At 46.2% G+C, this 19262-nt stretch overlaps 1 protein-coding gene across 1 annotated transcript; it reads left to right on the top strand.

The window, feature by feature from the left end:
* Positions 1 to 10007: 10007 nt before the first annotated feature.
* LPCAT4 (lysophosphatidylcholine acyltransferase 4) lies at positions 10008 to 19134 on the top strand. The gene is made up of 14 exons (XM_081289932.1): positions 10008 to 10910; positions 12171 to 12313; positions 12623 to 12843; positions 13179 to 13291; positions 13388 to 13448; positions 13719 to 13777; positions 13974 to 14008; positions 14543 to 14597; positions 14721 to 14803; positions 15060 to 15185; positions 15549 to 15681; positions 17256 to 17354; positions 17698 to 17854; positions 18151 to 19134. Exons 1-14 carry the CDS (start codon positions 10797 to 10799, stop codon positions 18324 to 18326), a joined length of 1575 nt encoding a protein of 524 aa, XP_081146058.1. The 5' UTR covers positions 10008 to 10796; the 3' UTR covers positions 18327 to 19134.
* The last annotated feature ends 128 nt before the right edge of the window (positions 19135 to 19262 follow it).

The following is a 19262-nucleotide window of genomic DNA, read 5'->3' as shown; positions in this document are numbered from 1 at the left end:
TGTCTTCAAAGTGTGCCTCTCTCCTTCATTGCCTTAACTTTTGGGTCAGATTCTACTCAACTGAGCATTTATGAGATGTTTTGTCCAAAACTATTATACAGGGCTAACCTGACCTAGACTTGCCAAGTCTTTCAGTCCCCTACCCCCATCCTTCAGGGCTAAAGATACCTTCCAGCTGCCATGACCTGAAACACTAGACCATGAAAGTAGTGAAAAGAGATGGTTACCAAAAGCTCAGTCCTTGTCCCCAATGTCAGTCCAATAATGAGGACGTGGCTTTTGCTAGTGAAGGAGAAACACAGGAAACTGTCCAGTCCCAGAGGCTATAATTCTGCCCATCAGGGGGACAGGGGGCTTTTAAAGAGGTGATTCAAAGGCTACATTCCATGTGTTCTCTGTCCAGAGTTATAATTCACTTCTTGTTAATTTGGGAGATAGCAATTTCTGTGCCATTCCCAAGGCCTGAATTACTTCATTCCTTTGTTAGGTATATGCTCAAAGACAGATAACTCTTCCTAGGATGGGAAAGAAAGGTAATCCTGTTTACTCTGAGATTAGGGAGGGAGGAGATAGGGAGGAGCAGGAGAGGAAGAGAAGAAACATGTCCATTTTAAAAATAAATCACAGTTGATGCTGGAGTTGTAGTTCAGTGGTAGAGCGCTTACCTAGCACATGTGAGGCACTGGATTCTATCCTCAACACTACATAAAAATAAATAAAGGAATTGTGTCCATATACAAGTTTTAAAAACTTTTTTAAAAAAAAAGTTACAGTGGCAGAACAGCAAGAGCTATATTCAAAGCATAAAGTAGACCACTGTTACAAGGCGGCACTCAAGTTCCCAGATGCTCTCCACCTAGTTTCAAAAAATACATGAATATTCCTCCCTTTTATTATTAGCCTATCCTCCCCTTCTCATTATTCCTGTCATATACCTATAACCCTTCAACCCCCCTGGAGTTGTGAAGCTGATTTGTAAACAGAGTTCCCTCCTCACTGTGGGGAGCCATTCTGACACGTGATTGGGTGACTCCCGTTAAGGGCCTGAGGCACTCTGGCTGTGTCGGAGTTATCCCGACCCTTTCCTGATGAGAGAGCCCATCCGTGTGGGGGTGTGCGTAACCACTGACCCCGGAGACCCAATCACTGACCCTGACCTTGGAGTACAGCCCCCCCTCAACCTTCATTGGATGGAATTCTCCCCTGAATCTCTTGTTTCCCCCAAATAAAAGGCTGATCCCCGGCGTGTTCGCTCTCTCTCTCCCCTGCTAGCCCAGAGTAATCCTCGCTGCCCTGCTGGGCGGCTGGAGGCAGGGAAACGGAGGCGAGCCGTCTTGGACCTAGCATTAAAATAAGGTACTGTCTGTGTGTTTTATTTTGATCTCTTCTAGCTAACTGAATGCCAGAACCTCATTAATGAAACCACTGCGCAGGACGCGTGGTAGAATTGGCGCCCAAGAGGGGGGCATTCTGAATTAGTTAGATTGAGTGGGAGCGCGCGCTAAAAAGATTAAGGGAAAAAATAAAAAGGAAGATAAGGAAAAGAAATAAATAGAAAATAAAGGAAAGTAAGGAATAAAGAATAAAGAAAAGGAAGAGGTGACATTTGGGTCACAAAAGTAATAAAGAGGATAAGGAAAATAAGAAATAAGATAAGAGAAAGAAAAAAGTGACATTTGAGTCACAAAAGTACCAGGAAATATTGAAGGAAAGAGACGTTAATTTACTTAAAATGGGAAATTCTACTTCTTCGGATAAGGAAATGTATCTAACTATTTTAGACAGTATAATTAATCAGAAAGGAAAACAGATAAAGAAAACTCAGTTATTGCAATTCTTAAAGATTGTAGGTGAATATTGTCCTTGGTTTTGTGACCAAGAGTCTCCAAATTTACTTACTTGGGAGAAATTAGGAAGAAAGTTACAGAGAGTTTGTCTTTCTACTGAAATACCTGGAGGCATAGAGAATATACAGAAAACTTGGACGGCCCTAGAAATTTGTCTCTTTGAATACATGGACCAGAGTCCGTGGCCACCAGAAGAGCTTCTGAGAGGTATTCAAAGAGCCATTAGGTCTATTCAAATGGAAAATCAGCCTGAAGCTAAATTAATTTCCTTTCCTTTGAGCCGTTTTAAAACAAAAGCGCTAAGAGCTAAAACAAAGGTTAGAATTGTGCAAGCTAGCCCGCAGACAGATTGTACAGAACAGCATGATAAAGAAGAAGCATCTCTAATCTTGGAGAGCCCTCCAGAAGTGGTAACCAATCTTCCTGGAGAGGAAAATACAAAGGAAACTCCTAGCGGGGCTCAGGTTTCTTCTCAGCCACGTGAGTTAGAAACCCAAATTCCAAATGGCGATAGTACAGAGTCTGATAGCAGCTCACAGTCTGAGGAAGAAGAATTAGACATAGAAACTCAGGACTTAGAGAGAAATTTTAATAGATTGCATTTAGCACCACCTGCCCAAGCTTTTAAAATTCGGCCGATACCTGCTAGAAGGACCAAATTTAACAGGTGTGCTGAATTAAAGATGACTTTTCTTACCCCAGTTCAGCAAGGTATTAAGAAGGCTCAAGAAATGGGGGAGGATACTACTGGTTTTCACCTCTTTCCAGTTTTTGAGCAAACTAATGAACAAGATCAGAGAGTTAGAGTTCATGCTGTAATCCCTTTTAAAACTATCAAGGAATTGAAAAATGCATGTGAAACGTACGGCCCAAATTCGCCTTTTGTTCAGAGTCTGATAGAAAATATTTGCTCACAACCCCTTCCTCCTAGTGATTGGATTTTTTTAGCCAGATCTTGTCTGAGCGGGGGAGATTACTTGCTTTGGAAAACTTACTGGACTGATTTTTGTAATGAACAAGCAGAAAGGAACAGGAGACAGGGCATAGAAACGCCAGTAACGATGTTTTTAGGGACTGAAGATTTTGCTGATTTAGAAAGACAGTTAAATTATGATTTTGTAGTGTACAATCAAATAACTGATTGTGCAAAACGTGCCTGGAGACAAATTGTCCCCAAGGACCAGTCCAATTTAGTTCTTACCAAAATCAGACAAGGTGCCAGTGAGACTTATTCAGATTTCGTAGCCCGACTATATCAGGCTGCGAACAGGTCCATCGGGGACCCAGGAGCTAGCGAATTTATTGTTAGACAATTGGCTTTTGAAAACGCAAACAAAATTTGCCAAGATGTTCTCCGCCCCCATCGTAAAAAAGGAACAATTTCTGAGTATATTCGCTTGTGTTCTGACTTAGATTCCACTCAGTTACAAACGGTGGCCTTAGCAGCAGTATTAAAGGAAACTTTGGGGCCACAAAATTCAGTTCAGAAGTCCCGCAGCAAGTGTTACGTTTGCGGAAAACCCGGTCATTTCGCCTACGAATGTCGCCAACGCAAATTTAGGTTTAGGGCTCCATCTACTGGCGATAATAGATATTGCAGGACTCGGCGCCACGTGGTTGATTCGGGTGGCGCGGATGAGCCCGCCTTCTCGCCACAAGTATTTCCTCCTAGCGAGGGGACAAAAAACTTCCGTTCGGCCCCTCCCCGGGCCCAGAAACAATATGGGGAGACGTCGCACAGTGTGACGTCACTAGCGGCGCCGACCAGGACAGTCCGCGATTTTTACCGGAACAGAGACATGGATCACAGACAGTTTTCTTAGGACCTTCAGAGACAGTTGAATTAGATCCTAAAACGGGACCAACACAAATCCCTACTGGGATTTTCGGGCCGCTTCCTGAAAATACTGTAGGTTTAATTTTGGGGCGTAATAATTTAAAGGGAGCTATTGAAGTAATACCTGGCGTGATAGATTCAAAATTTAAAGGGCAATTATATGTTACTGTAAGATCCAATTATGCCCTAAGACTCACCCCAAAGGATATTTTTGCTCAATTAATATTATTGCCTTGTGTCTCAGAAAGGCACCTGCCGGCAGATTCAGTTTCTAAACCGCCGAACAGAGTATATTGGTCCCAGTTAGTGCGACAAGAACGCCCTTTATTAAAACTTAGAATTAATAATAAAAATTTCCTAGGAATAATTGACACAGGGGCTGATAGCTCAATATTGTCCAGCCGGTTTTGGCCCAGGACATGGCCTCTGCATACAGCCTTAGCTAACCTAGAAGGAATAGGAAAAATTTCACAGCCTGCTCAAAGTGCCAACTATCTCCGTTGGGAAGATTCTGATGGAAACAGTGGAATATTTAAGCCTTATGTGTTAGAGTCTTTACCAGCTAATCTATGGGGAAGAGATATTCTAGCCAAAATGGGACTGCTACTAGTTACCCCAAATTCTATAAGGTCAGTTGAAGAAATTAATCAGAGGTATTTTCCTGGAGATGATAAGGAAACCTTTCAGGAAAAATATCTGTTTACAAGCCAGTCTCCACGGCAAGGATTAGTAAATACTTCAGGACAAAATTTTTATTAGGGGCACTGAGTACTTCCCCGATCCTTAAGACAGCTGAAAAAATTACGTGGCTCACAGAAGAGCCTATTTGGATTTCTCAGTGGCCCATCTCAGGGGAAAAACTTAAAATAATTCATAGATTAGTTGAGGAACAACTTCAAGCTGGTCATATTGAACCAACACTTAGCCCTTGGAATACACCTATTTTTGTTATTAAGAAAAAGTCAGGAAATTGGAGATTACTGCAGGATTTAAGGGCGATAAATCAGGCAATTCAGCCTATGGGATCATTACAGCCAGGACTTCCCTCCCCCACAGCCATTCCTTTAGATTATAGCTTGATGGTAATAGATTTAAAAGACTGTTTTTTCTCTATAAGGTTACATCCTGAAGATTGTGAAAAATTTGCTTTCACTGTCCCAGCAGTTAATTTTAAGGAACCTGTTAAAAGATACTGCTGGAAAGTCCTTCCTCAGGGAATGCGTAATAGCCCTACCCTGTGTCAAAAATATGTTGATCAGGCAATAGATCCCATTAGAAATAGCTTCCCTGATACATACATTATTCATTTTATGGATGATATATTATTGGCCCATGCTAATTCAGAAGTACTTTCAAAAATTTTTACTCAGTTAGAGACCTCACTTACAACTATGGGTTTAAGTATAGCTCCTCAAAAAATTCAAAAGGTATCTCCTTTTCAATATCTAGGTCAGATAATTCAAGGGAGTACAATCCGTCCTCAAAACCTTCAGATAAGAGTTAAGGAGTTACATACCCTTAATGATTTTCAAAAACTATTAGGAGATATTAACTGGCTAAGACCATCCTTAAAGTTAACTACTTCTGAGTTAAGTCCCTTATTTCAGATATTACAAGGAAATCCTTCTCCAACCTCTCCACGTCAACTAACTTTGGAGGCCAAAGCAGCCTTAAGGAAAGTGGAAATTGCAATTAAAAATACACAGCTTACTAGAATAGATCCTAAAGAAATACTGAATTTATTAATATTTCCAACTGAACATACCCCAACAGGAGCCATATGGCAAAGATTAGGAGTTATTGAATGGATCTACTTATCTCATTCCCCTCAAAAAACATTAATTCCTTTTCATGATTCTACAGCTCAATTAGTAATTAAGGGTAGAACTAGGATTTTACAATTAATTGGATCTGAGCCTGATATCATAATTATTCCATTTTCTGTTCAACAGACTAATTGGCTTTTTCAAACTTCTACTTCATGGCAGATAGCTTTTGCAGATTTCCCTGGCCAGATAGATAGCCATTATCCTCGTGATAAGATTGTACAATTTGCATCATTAACATCACTTATTTTTCCAAAGATTGTACTTTCCCATCCAATAGAGGGAGCTTTATCGGTGTTCACAGATGGTTCCAGCTCTGGTAAGGCAGGTTTCTTCAGCCGTGTTCACACAGAGGTAATACAAACTTCTTATACTTCAGCTCAAAGGGCAGAACTTCAAGCCCTGATTTTGGCCTTAGATTATTTTTCAAATGAGCCTATTAATATCTATTCTGACAGCTTATATGCAGTCAGAGTTACCAAAAATATTGAAACCTCAATTATTGGGTTTACTTCATCACAGGAGTTATTTGAATTATTTCATAATTTACAAAAGACAATGCTAATGAGGAAGTACCCATGTTTTATTGGACATATCCGAGCACATTCTAACCTCCCTGGACCTTTGGTTACAGGTAATGATAATATTGATAAATTAGTAGCTTTTTGTCAACAGATGTCTTCATATGACTGTGCCCTAGCTTCCCATTCCTTGCATCATCAAAATGCTTCTAGCTTACGTAAAAAATTTAGTATTACCAGAGAACAGGCTCGTCAGATTGTAAGCCAATGCCCTAAGTGTGTTATTCACACTCCATCTCTGCCATCAGGGGTAAATCCCCGTGGATTAAAACCAAATCAGATATGGCAAATGGATGTAACTCATATTCCTCAATTTGGTAAGCAATGTTATGTGCATGTCATAGTGGACACTTATTCTAGATTTATTTTTGCCACAACACGTACTAAGGAAAATACTCAACATGTAATTTCTCATTGCTTAGCAGCTTTTTCCGTTTTAGGGTGTCCTATGCAGATTAAAACAGATAATGCTCCAGCTTATGTAAGCTCTGCTTTTCAACAATTTTGCCAAGAGTTTCAAATTAATCATAAAACAGGAATTCCTTATAACCCCCAAGGTCAAGCCATTGTAGAACGAGCTCATTTATCTATTAAACTTCAATTACAAAAATTAAAAAGGGGGAATAAGATAATGACTCCCCAAAATAGCCTTAATCATGCCTTATTTGTTTTAAAGTTTTTAAACTGTGACACAGAAGGTCACACTGCTGCTGAGAGGCAAATGTCTCCCTCAGTGACAGGCCCATTAGGCAGAGTTCTGTGGAAAGATTTACAGACTGGTCAGTGGAAGGGCCCAGATCCGGTAATATCATGGGGCCGAGGGCATGCTTGTATTTTTCCAGAAGGTGCTTTTCGCCCTATCTGGGTGCCTGAACGTGCTATCAGACATGGAGGAGATAGAACCCAGACTCAAGCGACTGAGGATAGACACGGAGGAGCCACAACCCAGAAGGAGGAGATATCGGAAAAAGATGAAGAAAGACCAGATCGAACCAGCCGAGAAGCTGATTTCATGGAAAGATGTGAAGAAATTGACAACCCAGGCTTCCCAAATACTTCGACGCCTAGGAAAGAACAGGACACCAGTCTTGATGGTAGTGACAGTAATTGCCCTACTGGGCTGTCAGGTAAAAGGAAATCAAGTAGACACTTATTGGACATATTTCCCAGATCCACCCCTGGTACACCCAGCTGTGTGGACTGGAGAATCTATTCCAGTATTTACTAATGACTCATCCATGATGGGAGGATTTACAGATGCTCATATTACTCCCAATCATGTGACTAGATTTAATTATTCTGGCTACAGTGCCCAATTACCTTTATGTTGGTCACATGATAAACATGCTGGCTGTCTGAAAGTATCATTTGAAGAAAAGACAGCGATTGGTAAACCTAGACTGACAAATAATTCTATTTATGGAGACTTAAAACCTAATACTAGATCAATAATTAAGATGGGACTTTCCCATAACAAGCCAGTCATTTCTGCAAAACCTCCACCAGTACCCCACTGTCCAAATAGTTCTATAATTGAAATTGGCACCTTTCCTAAATGGATGGATTGTGTAAATACCTTTCCTGTACAACATAAGGTGTCTAAAGCTAGTGGGTATATTTTAGACTGGTCTCCAAAAATTGATGAGACAATTACGAAGAAATTCTGCTATGACACCTGCAGGATTTGTTAGTAATATTTTGACTTATAGTGAAGGAGGCATTCAAAGAGATATTTGGCGTTTAATTGCTGCCTCAAAATATTTACATTTTACAGATAAACCTTTACCAAAATTTGTCGGCAAGAACTGTAAAGAGGGATCTTGCTATGGCCTAAGAGCCTGTGTCCAATCTCCTTATGTTTTAATTATTGGAAATGTAAAAGTTAAATGGATAGATGATAGATATTTTGTTACTTGTAATAAGTGCAACCTAACCAATTGTATTTCTAGGTATAATGGAGGAAAAGGAGTGCTGATACTTCATCAGCCCTCTTTTGTTTTATTACCTGCTAATATTTCAGAGCCATGGTATGCTGATGCTGGTTTACAAGTCCTGCAGCAAATTCATGCCCAGCTAACAAGACCTAAACGTGCTATTGGAGTCATAATTGTTGGTGTCTTAGCACTGGTCTCATTTATTGCCTCAACCGTCTCTGCATCTCTGACATTGTCTCAGAATATTCAGCATACAAAATTTCTTAATAATTTAGCTCAAAATACTTCCAAGGCTCTGCGTAATCAAGTAAATATTGATGAAAGGATTGAGACTAAGTTAAACGCCTTAGAGGCGACTGTTATTAACTTTGGTAATGAACTTTCAGCCTTAAAATTTAAGGAAAGGCTTAAATGCCATGCTAATTATAAGTATGTATGTGTTACAGCTGCCAAGTACAATGCTTCTCTCTGGGATTGGGAGAAGGTTAAAAACCATTTATTAGGTATTTGGCAAAATAATAATAATAGCTTGGATATTCTGGAACTTCATCACCATATCCAAGACATTCAAAATAATAGAGCTGATTTTTCAGATCCTTCTTCTTTGGCTAACCAAATATTGAAGGAATTAAATGGATTCAACCCTGGAAATGTTCTTAAGCACTCCGCTTGGTACCTTATTGGATTATTCTCCTTGCTGTTAATTCTCTTTTGTATTGTAACTATAGGATGGCGAGTTAGGGTTAGGGTTAGGGTTAGGGTTAGGGTTAGTCTTCCAATCAAGAATCCGGGGACTCCAGAGAGTGAACCGCCGCCTCATTGTTAAGAATAAAAAGGGGGAATATGTGGGGAGCCATTCTGACACGTGATTGGGTGACTCCCGTTAAGGGCCTGAGGCACTCTGGCTGTCGGAGTTATCCCGACCCTTTCCTGATGAGAGAGCCCATCCGTGTGGGGGTGTGCGTAACCACTGACCCCGGAGACCCAATCACTGACCCTGACCTTGGAGTACAGCCCCCCCTCAACCTTCATTGGATGGAATTCTCCCCTGAATCTCTTGTTTCCCCCAAATAAAAGGCTGATCCCCGGCGTGTTCGCTCTCTCTCTCCCCTGCTAGCCCAGAGTAATCCTCGCTGCCCTGCTGGGCGGCTGGAGGCAGGGAAACTGAGGCGAGCCGTCTTGGACCTAGCATTAAAATAAGGTACTGTCTGTGTGTTTTATTTTGATCTCTTCTAGCTAACTGAATGCCAGAACCTCATTAATGAAACCACTGCGCAGGACGCGTGGTAGACCTCACCATTCTTTGGCTACTGAATAAAGCCTTTCTTGAGTCTCCAAACCTGGGTAACTCCCAAACTTTATGCTAGTCCTTAAAATTTCTTCTTCCCAAAAGCAAGGCAAAGGAGACTAATTAATTAAATTGAACTTTTTTGTTTTCTGGTGACAATGTATAAGATGAAATCTGGTTTGATTTTTTGTTTTGTTTTGCTTTCAAGTTCAAGAATTGTGCTTGGATTTGTCTTAAGAGCTCCATGTTGTATACAAAAATATAGTGGCAATTCTCTGTTCCCAATAGGATAGAAAGCCCATGCTTTTCAGCCTGGGCTCAGAAAATTTCCTGGAGCCCATTAACTCAGAACTGGATGTAAAGAAACAAGTAGAGGCAAATACTCTTAGTTACAAGTCCTCTCCCTTCTTCTTCACTTTCATCTTCTACCTTTCACTGGGCAGAAATAGAGGTAAATTGAAGGTAATTTCTTTCCCCAAGCAAAGAAGCCACTTTTTTCTTCTGTGTATTACATATTTGATTGTGTGCCTGGCTGGATTTCAAAGTCCACGCAATTCTCTGGTGCCTGAGCCCTGCACGGCCTGACCACCAGGATGCTTGTTTTCTAGGGTAGTTTGGGAATTGTGGGTGACGGAGATTACTGGGTCTTCTGTGGACCACAGAGACAGACCGACACCGACCGCCGCAGTCTCCCCCAACCGGCCTCTCGGGGTTCCAGGGAGGCACACCCGCCAGCGCACCTGGGCTGATGGCGCCCAGATTACGGCGCCCTCGCGCGGGAGGACCGGTCCTGCCTAGCTCCGGCAGGACGCGGAGGCCGAGAGCTACGAGGCGCAGGACGGCCACCAGAGGGCGAGCCAGCGCAAGTGCTCGCGCGATGGCGGCTCCCCACCGGGAAGGGAAGGTGGTCCATCGCCGAGAAGAGGAAGCTGAGGCCAGGGAGTCCACAGAGCGGGCAGGGCGAGGAGGGTCCGCCCCTTCCTGGACCTGCCGGCCACGGCGTCCTGCGCTCTCGCCTTTCCATTCCCAACAGCCCGAGGGCCACGCCAACCCGCGCTCCTGGGGTGACCGCGGTACCCAGGCGGGGAGGAGGTCGCTCTCAGCGGCGCGCCCACCTCGCGGCCCCACTCCCGCTCCGTGCCGGTAGCGCGCGAGGGAACGTCGACCAGGTCTTCAGGGAGTAACTGCCAGAAAGCCGAGGCCCGGGTCAGCCCGCACCTCACAGCCCGCCGCGGCGGCGCAATGGCTGGAGGGGCTGCGGAAGCCGCGGAACAGCGGAGGCGCCCGGCGCTGCAAGCCCCGCCCCTCGGCCGGCGCCCTGACAACGCGAGCGGGCCGGGCCGCGCCGCCTGCTCCCCGCCCCCGGCGGCCCGCACCAGGCGGGGCCGGGCCAGAGCGCCACTGCCGCTGCTGGAGCAGCCGCTCCTCTGCAGAGTGGGGCCCGGGGCTGGGGCCGGGGCCCACCCTCCCACTTTCTCCCGCCATGAGCCAGGGAAGTCCGGGGGATTGGGCCCCCCTGGATCCCACCCCCGGACCCCCAGCGCCCCCCAACCCCTTCGTGCACGAGTTACATCTCTCGCGCCTCCAGAGGGTTAAGGTAAGGTGTGGGCAGGGGGCGTCGGGAGGACTCGCGGAGATAGGCAAATGTGGAGATGCGAAAATGGGCCGTGTAGAGCCATGGAGAGGATGGGCACGGGAATCCAGGAAGGACCCGGCTGATAGGGTTGTGGAGCTGGAGCCGGGAGGTGTGCACGTGGGGGTGGCCGGGGGTGGGCGAGGAGCCCTGGTTAGGACGCGGGCTTGAGCGATAGACAAGCTTGAAGGTGTGGAAGAATTGAGTAGGTGAGGATGGAGCACTGCAGGGGACCCAGGGGTAGGAGAGATGGAGGACACTCGGGAATGCGGATTACATCCTGCGGAGGCTGGCGAGCTAGGATGGAGTTGGAGGCTCTGGGGGCCGCGGTTGCTGAGTGATTCCCTGGGGCTCTGACTTAGAACACGTACCTGGGCCCAGAGACTGCGTCCCTGTGCCCTTCCAACACCCCCTCTTTCTGCCCTCTCCCCTCCCCCCCGCACTGCAGCACCTCTCGGTGGGGGCAGGGAAGCTGGAAAGGGGGTTGGCTACAGGAAGTGGAGGGCCGCACCAGCCTGGGGGATCAGGGAGATGGTGTCGGGAGGAAGTGTCCAAGGTTTCTGCTGTCATCACCTCCCCAGGCAGACTCACTAGCTAGGTTTGTTTACCTGCTGTCTCCCCAGGGCAGCCTATTGGAATCGCTCTTGGCTCCTAGCAACCCTTGTCTCGCAGAGTAGGGCCAAACCTTTTCTTCCCCCACCCTCCCCCAATAATAAAGATTTTGCTCTTGGGTAGTACTGAAGACTGACCCAAGGTCTGAAAAGTGGACCTCTCAGTCCACTCTGCATCCCAGGCTCAAAGTGGAAAGAGCTCTGCACCTGGTTTCTGTTTGACATAGGAACTATTTGTGGAAAGGGATGTGGGCGAGGAGGACCTGTCTTTAGCCTACATCAAGCACAGTGCTGGGCATTTTCACATGCATTTTCTCATTAATTTCTCTTAATAGCCTTTCCAAATGCTAGGTGTGTTTTATGACATTCACCTTTATAGGTGGAGTGGGAACCAAGAGAGAATGAGGCTCCTGGTGCTAATAATTTTTGATCCTCTTGTCCTCACTGATATCTTCATCCCACTGGGAACCTAGTCTCCTCTCCTGTTCCCACACAGCCAGTCACCTGCAAAGGATGATGGCTGCTTGCTCCTTAGTCCATCCTCCCGGGAGAGGGGATGCCATGAAGAAACCATCTCCCAGCTCTAAATGACATTCTCTCCCACCCTCTGCAGTTCTGCCTCCTGGGGGCACTGCTGGCCCCCATCCGAGTGCTTCTGGCCTTTATTGTCCTCTTTCTCCTCTGGCCCTTTGCTTGGCTTCAAGTAGCAGGTCTTACTGAGGAGCAGCTTCAAGAGCCAATTACAGGATGGAGGAAGTAAGTAGGGAATCAGCCCTGGGGCTACTTCTCTTCCCTGTTATCCATTCTGCCCCCTCTTGGAAAAGGAGAAGGAGGCTTCTGAAATTATTTTGTTCAACCTGGGTAGGTGCGATTAGTCAGCCAAGTCCAGACCCGGTACCCAGGACCTCACCTCTAAGTGATGTGCCCTGACGTGTCCCAGAGGGCCTAGAGATGTCAGCCCCATGGCCAAAGTAGTTGAGGGAAGAAAGGAGGGGTACCCAAACCCCAGGGAGTGGGTGAAGGTCAAGCTGTTGCCCCCACTGATACCCAGCATTGCCCTGGCAGGACTGTGTGCCACAACGGGGTACTGGGCCTGAGCCGCCTGCTGTTTTTCCTACTGGGCTTCCTCCGGATTCGGGTTCGAGGCCAGAGGGCCTCTCGCCTCCAAGCCCCTGTCCTTGTCGCTGCCCCCCATTCCACTTTCTTTGACCCCATTGTTCTGCTGCCTTGTGACCTGCCTAAGGTTGTGTCCAGAGCTGAAAACCTTTCGGTGCCTGTCATTGGAGGTGAGAAAGTGCAACACAGTGAAGGGTGGGGCATGATAACTCTGGGCTCTGGTAGAGAGGTAGAAGTTGGAAGGGATTTTGACTTCTGGCAAATGAAATGTAAATCAACATCATTTGTCACTGGGTGTCTTAGACACTGAAGGCTGAGGCATTGAGAATGTGTTGGAGGGAGTGCTGATCACTTCTTTGAAAGGACAAGGTCCAATAAAGGAATTGTGCCCAGGGCAAAGAGATAACTAAGGAACATCTCATACTGTGAGCAAATGGAGGCTGCAGGTGTTATTGCCCTGGGGAAGGGACCAAAAGATTTCTCCTGATACCTTTGCCACCCTCAGCCCTTCTTCGATTCAATCAAGCCATCCTAGTTTCCCGGCATGACCCAGCTTCTCGTCGTAGAGTGGTGGAGGAGGTCCGAAGGCGGGCCACCTCAGGAGGCAAGTGGCCCCAGGTGGGTAAGGGTCTTGAGACCCTCTCCTCCATTTCTCTGTGCTCCTGAAGAGTCTTTCCTTTCCTCCCCCACCTCATTCTGCTCTTTTTTCCCCAGGTGCTATTCTTTCCCGAAGGCACCTGTTCTAACAAGAAGGCTTTGCTTAAGTTCAAGCCAGGTGAATAAAATGATGGTGGGTGGTAAGGCAGTGGGGAAAATGAGCCCCAGTTTGGGGGAGGAATAACCTGCACAGCAGAAGGGTGGGGAGTGTTGGGGAAAAGGGAGACAGGGATCTGCTTAGCTAATGATGACAAGTTGAGGAGTCAGAAAATTGAAAACGAAGGGAGAAGGCTAGGTCTCATTTGGGAACTGGTCCCAGATCCCAACGCCTCATGCTGTCTCATGCACTAACCTCTGCCCCTGGGGTGGGGGTGGAAATGGGATTTAGGAGCTTTCATCGCAGGGGTGCCTGTGCAGCCTGTCCTCATCCGCTACCCCAACAGTCTGGTGAGTCTTAGTCCAAGGAAGGGTGGAAGGGGGAGCATGAATCCACCCTAATGGGAATAAGTGAAAAACATTGGGGCCATGTGGGGAGGTGCATCTGGGGATGGGGCTGGAGGCAGAGTTAGGGCCAAGTCAAAGAAGATTAGCTGGTTCTAGGAAAGAAAGTAATGTTCTGCTCCCACCTCTACTTCTCCCATAGGACACTACCAGCTGGGCGTGGAGGGGGCCTGGAGTGTGAGTTGTATTCCTGGGGTGAGGGTGGGGAGCTGGTTCTGTATTCCTGGGCCATCTACTCTTAAGACAAGGTGAATGGCCCTTTTCATTCTAAGACTGGGAGAGCTAGAGGATAAGAGACCCGTTTCCCTGTTTCCCTCTGACCTTTCAGTATCATCTGGCTGTGCTTTCACCTGTCCCACCTGTATCAGTCCTACTGTGATTACAGCCCCTCACTTTCCTATGTTTCTAAGTGATCTTCCTCCTTAGTTGTCCCCTAGGACACCACCACCAGCCTGCTTCTTGCCTTTTTCCTCTGTTACCCAAACTTCCTCTTGCCCACAGTTCTTCCTCTGGCACACCCCTGAAACTCTTCTGTCTTTCCCAGCTACCTTCCTGGACCTTTTCATGGTCTCTCAACTGCACATTGACCCAGCTGACTGTGTGGCTAGGGGTTTATTCTTATTTATATCCTTGGATAGAACTTTCCCTTTCTCAAGGTAGGAGCATCCCATAGTTGGAGATATGTGAACATGGTGGTCTCTCTTCTCCTAGACTCAAAGTTCTCTGGCTCACAGCCTCTCAGCCCTGCAGCATTGTGGATGTGGAGGTATGAACCCAGTGGGTGGAGTGGGAGAAAGGGCATCATGGACTCTTAAAGCCATGGGAAAAGAGTAGGAATAGTCACCCCTCCTTTTGAGGTCCTGCTAAGAATTGTGCATGTCTGTTTTAGTTCCTCCCTGTGTATCAGCCCAGCCTTGAGGAGAGCAAGGACCCCACCCTCTACGCCAACAATGTCCAGAAGGTCATGGCGCAGTGAGTGTTCCACAAAGTATTTCCTGGAGTAGATACACAGCAAAAAGGAACCTCAGGGAGGGGGAGAATGGGGGAGGTCTTGAGGCAAAGATTAGGGGCCTGGCAGTGGGAAGGGCTATTGAATAGCTGAGGCTGAGAAGGGGAAAGATAAAGGAGCCTGACCCCTCCCAGGTCAGCAGGCCAGAGTTAATAATGAGCCCTCAGAATTTCTTCTGCTTCCTCTTTCCCTCTCCACTCATCCCTCTTCATCCCATAGGGCCTTGGGCATTCCAGCCACTGAATGTGAGTTTGTAGGGAGCTTGCCTGTGATTGTGGTGGGCCGGCTGAAGGTGGCATTGGAGCCACAGCTCTGGGAACTGGGAAAAGTGCTTCGGAAAGCAGGGTAAGTGACCTTGAAAATGAAGGTACAAGCATTGTCATAAACAGAGAAAGAGAAAAGAAAAGGGAGAAGTAGGAGAGAGAAAAGAAAGTCTTAAGAAAAAAAGTGGGATGCTAAAGGAGCTTCTTAAGTAAAAGGATTAATAGAAACTGAGGGAGGAGAAACAGGATACCTACTAACAGGTGAGGAAAGTAAGGACTTTCAAGGGAGTGGGTCAGTTCCCTGGATTCAATTCCCTGTGCCAGAGGAGAAAAAAAATCCAGCAGCTAAACCTATGTTGGGAGAATGTGTGGAGCTGGGCCAGGGTGCTACTGCATGGTATATAGGTATATCCTGGATCCAGCTCTGCCTTCAACTCTGTTGTAGGCTGTCCCCTGGCTGTGTGGACACTGGGGCAGAGCCAAGCCGGAGTCGAATGATTGGCCAGGAGGAGTTTGCCAGACAGCTACAGCTTTCAGACCCTCGGACGGTGGCTGGTGCCTTCAGCTACTTCCAGCAGGTAAAGGAGCTACAATGCAAAGGGCAGAGGCCAGGGCTTGCTCTCCAGGCTGACATACTCATGCATTAGAGGCGATATCCTACTGGCCTATATCAGTAGGATGCCCAGCTGAGAGTCTCCATTGGGTATTCTGACCACCTTTGACAGATGATTATCTTCGGAGATCCATTGGAAGATTTTTTTTTTTTTTTTTTTTTTTTTTTTTTTGTGAGTATCCAGTGCATGGAAGAGCAGTGGTTTGTTTTGTTATAGGTACTAAGGATTGAACCCAGGGGCACTTAGCCACTGAGCCATATCCCTCAGCACTTTTTATTTTCTAGTTTGAGACAGGGTCTCCCTAAATTACTTAGGCCTCACTAAGTTGCTGAGGTAGGCCTCAAAAGTTGTAATCCTCTTGTGCCTCAGCCTCCCGACTGGGATTATAGGCATGTGTCACTATGCCCTGCATAAGATCAGTGTTGTAATTATTGTCAGGAGGAACAAGTGGGAAAATAAACCATAACTGAGGTCCATCAATTTCTGAAGCTACTTTAGAGATTGGCAGAGATGGGGGCATCATATGACTGTATGGGGCACTGAGTGAGGATCTTCACACCACTGATAGGTTAGACAGTAGAGAATTTGAGATCCAGGAGTATTTTCAATTCTGGGGCAGATTTTTTCTAATAGCCTGTGACTTCTCTATGAGACTCTGGAATAGTCTCAAGAATCTTGGCAAACCTTGAATTTCCTTGGTATACAACTAAGTTTCCCTGTCAAGTTATAATTTTAAAAGATTATTAATGTTTATGAACAACAGTAGCTCCAAGTAGCTCTTTTTTTTTATTTAAGACATGGACTATGGCTCTTTTTTTTTTTTTTAAGAGAGAGTGAGAGAGGAGAGAGAGAGAGAGAATTTTTAATATTTATTTTTTAGTTCTCAGCGAAAACATCTTTGTTGGTATGTGGTGCTGAGGATCGAACCTGGGCTGCACGCATGCCAGGCGAGCACGCTACCGCTTGAGCCACATCCCCAGCCCAACTATGGCTCTTAACATTCTCTGAAGGGACAGAGTGATCAAGTTTGTAGATTCCTTAGATTGAAGCACTGTGTGTTCCTGAAAGGAGCTCCTATGTGGTTCTCCCATACAGCTTGAATAGCAGGCATCCTGCTTGGGTTTTTTTTTGGGGTTTTTTTTTTTTGTTGTTTTTTGTTTTTTTGTGAGAAATTAGGCCAGTGGTCCCCTTTCAATCTGTGGGACTAGTTCTCCCACATACGCTGAGTCAGAGGAGAGAACCAGTTTGTCCAGCTTGGGGGCCAGGAGTGCCTTCGTGGTATGTCAGATACTTGATGGTAAGTAACTTTGGCATTCCTGAGGGATTCCCTAACATTCCTAGGAGATCTCTTTGTGAGATCTTTGTCACCAAGTGACTTGAGATAGTTCCTTCAGGTAACAATCTTTCTTAATCTTTCAGGGGTCCTGCAGAGTTTAGAGCTTACAGGCATCACAACCATGCCTGCTTAGGAAAGGGAGGAGCCCAATCCAGAGAGCAGGAGGGAGGGTGCCCTGCTTCACCCTGGTTTCTCTTTGCAGGATGCCAAGGGTTTGGTGGACTTCCGAGATGTGGCACTTGCACTAGCAGCTCTGGATGGGGGCAGGAACCTGGAGGAGCTGACTCGCCTAGCCTTTGAGGTACCTGGGAAGTGAGGGGCACTTGTGGCTATGCTCATCCCATATCAGGAGGCTGGTGTTGTGCACAATTCCCAATAATTTCTAGATGGTAGGCACTTGGTGTCCTACCACATGCCACACTTCCAAAAGCTACAGAGCCCTGGTGTCTCTGTTGAGGTCTAGCAAGGAACCACAGAGGGCAAAAGCTATAAAGTTTACAGTTCTGCAAAAAGATCTGTAAAGGTCAGAGGGGGACTATGCAAAGTGCTTTCTGAAGAGGAGGAGCGTATCAGGCAGACCTGTGGGGCAAGATGATTCAGTGTCTTGGGGACACAGCTTGACTTGCATCCCTTTCTTTCCCAAGCTCTTTGCCGAAGAGCAGGCAGAGGGGCCTGGCCGCCTGCTGTACAGAGACGGTTTCAGCACCATCCTGCACCTGCTACTGGGTTCACCTCGCCCTGCTGCCTCAACTTTGCATGCTGAGCTGTGCCAGGAGGCACCCAGCCAGGGCCTCTCCCTCTGTGAGTCACTGCCTTCTCAGCCTGCTCGGGCACTCAGGCACCATCAGTACCAGGGACTTGGAGAAGAAAGCATGGGTTCAGAGGGAACAAGGGTTAGTGGCTGGTTTGGAGGATAAAACCTCTGTCTTGAGAGCTGAGGCTGGGAGGAATGGGCTGAAAGGGAAGAGCAGACAAAAACCTGGATTTGAGAAGTTAAACAGAGATAAGAGAGGCAGGACCTCTTGGTTCTGAGTAGATTACAGGGGCGTCTTCTTCTCATTCTTGGGTCTTGACTTTTTCCCATCTCATTTGTCCAGGTCAGTTCCAGAACTTCTCCCTCCATGACCCACTCTATGGGAAGCTCTTCAGCACCTACTTGCGACCCCCACACACCCCTCGAGGCACCTCCCAAATACCAAATGCCACCTCCCCAGGCAGCCCCACTGATCTGGCCAATGGGACCATGAAAGCCCCCAAGCAGAAGGATGACTGAGTGCCTCAGTCACCCACCCCTTCTTCCTCAGCTCAAATCCAGCCCCGCAGACTCAGGGCAGCGCCAGGGACCTACCCTATGCCTCAACCCCATCTCTGCTCCTGTTTGATTTTGGTTGTTGTTGTTTTTTTAAGTTGATTTTAATTTTTTGTTTGGTTGGGTTTTTTTGTAAGAAACTATTTTATATATAAATATAAATATATATCTATTTAAAAAAAAGTGAAGCTCAGTCACATGGATGACATCATTAGTTGGGAAGGAAAAGGATGAATGGTTACAGGATGCCCATTGGAAGACCCAGAAGGTTCCAAAGGTCAGTCCTCTTAGCCATAGCTGGAGGAGTATTCTCACTCCCAGACAGGGCTCTTTCCTGTACAGAAATTATACAAAGAAATCTCATACCCTCCCTTTCTGTTATCACCTCCTAAATATGCACATTTTAATGGACTAGTTCATGAACCTCTTTTCAGCCCATTCCCTCTTGTTCTGTCCTCATTAAAGATTAAAATAGCTTACTACCATTCCATATTTAATAATCCTACTGAGACTTGATTCCATCACCCATAGTGGGAGCAGAGAGCTATCTCAGTAAGGAAGCAGCCTCCCAGTTACAGGGCAGACCAACCACGTGGGTCAGTTTCCCTGCCACAGGATGAGCTGAGGACACATGAGTCCTTTCTGTTCAGCATCTTTTCAAGGAAGAAAAGAAGGCCCCTAGAAACAAATAAGGAAAACTAATTAGATTTAAGAAATTAGATCTCTGTCCTAGAGATATTAATATATAAAAAAGCAAAGGAAAGGTAAGTAACAGTAGGATATCCAGAAAAGCCCTCTTGATGCCAAGTCCAGGCTTGTGTAGATGGAATGAATAAAGTGATCTGATCATGTGAAAACTCTTGTTTTGGGCCCATCACAACCTAAATATCTGTTGCCAAG

The sequence above is a fragment of the Spermophilus citellus genome (assembly GCF_964194105.1).
Source record: "Spermophilus citellus genome assembly, chromosome: 4".
NCBI classification, from domain to species: Eukaryota; Metazoa; Chordata; class Mammalia; order Rodentia; family Sciuridae; genus Spermophilus; species Spermophilus citellus.
The sequence above is the reverse complement of the archived record's forward strand: the minus strand, read 5'-3'. Positions and strand labels throughout refer to the sequence as shown.

Excerpts from the sequence above, each read along its gene's own strand:
- LPCAT4 (XM_081289932.1), top strand. The coding sequence starts at position 10,797 with ATGAGCCAGGGAAGTCCGGGGGATTGGGCCCCCCTGGATCCCACCCCC. Across the intron at positions 13,292-13,387 it reads CAGGAGGCAAGTGGCCCCAG|GTGCTATTCTTTCCCGAAGG; the intron begins GTGGGTAAGGGT and ends TTTTTTCCCCAG. Across the intron at positions 15,682-17,255 it reads CCTTCAGCTACTTCCAGCAG|GATGCCAAGGGTTTGGTGGA; the intron begins GTAAAGGAGCTA and ends TTCTCTTTGCAG.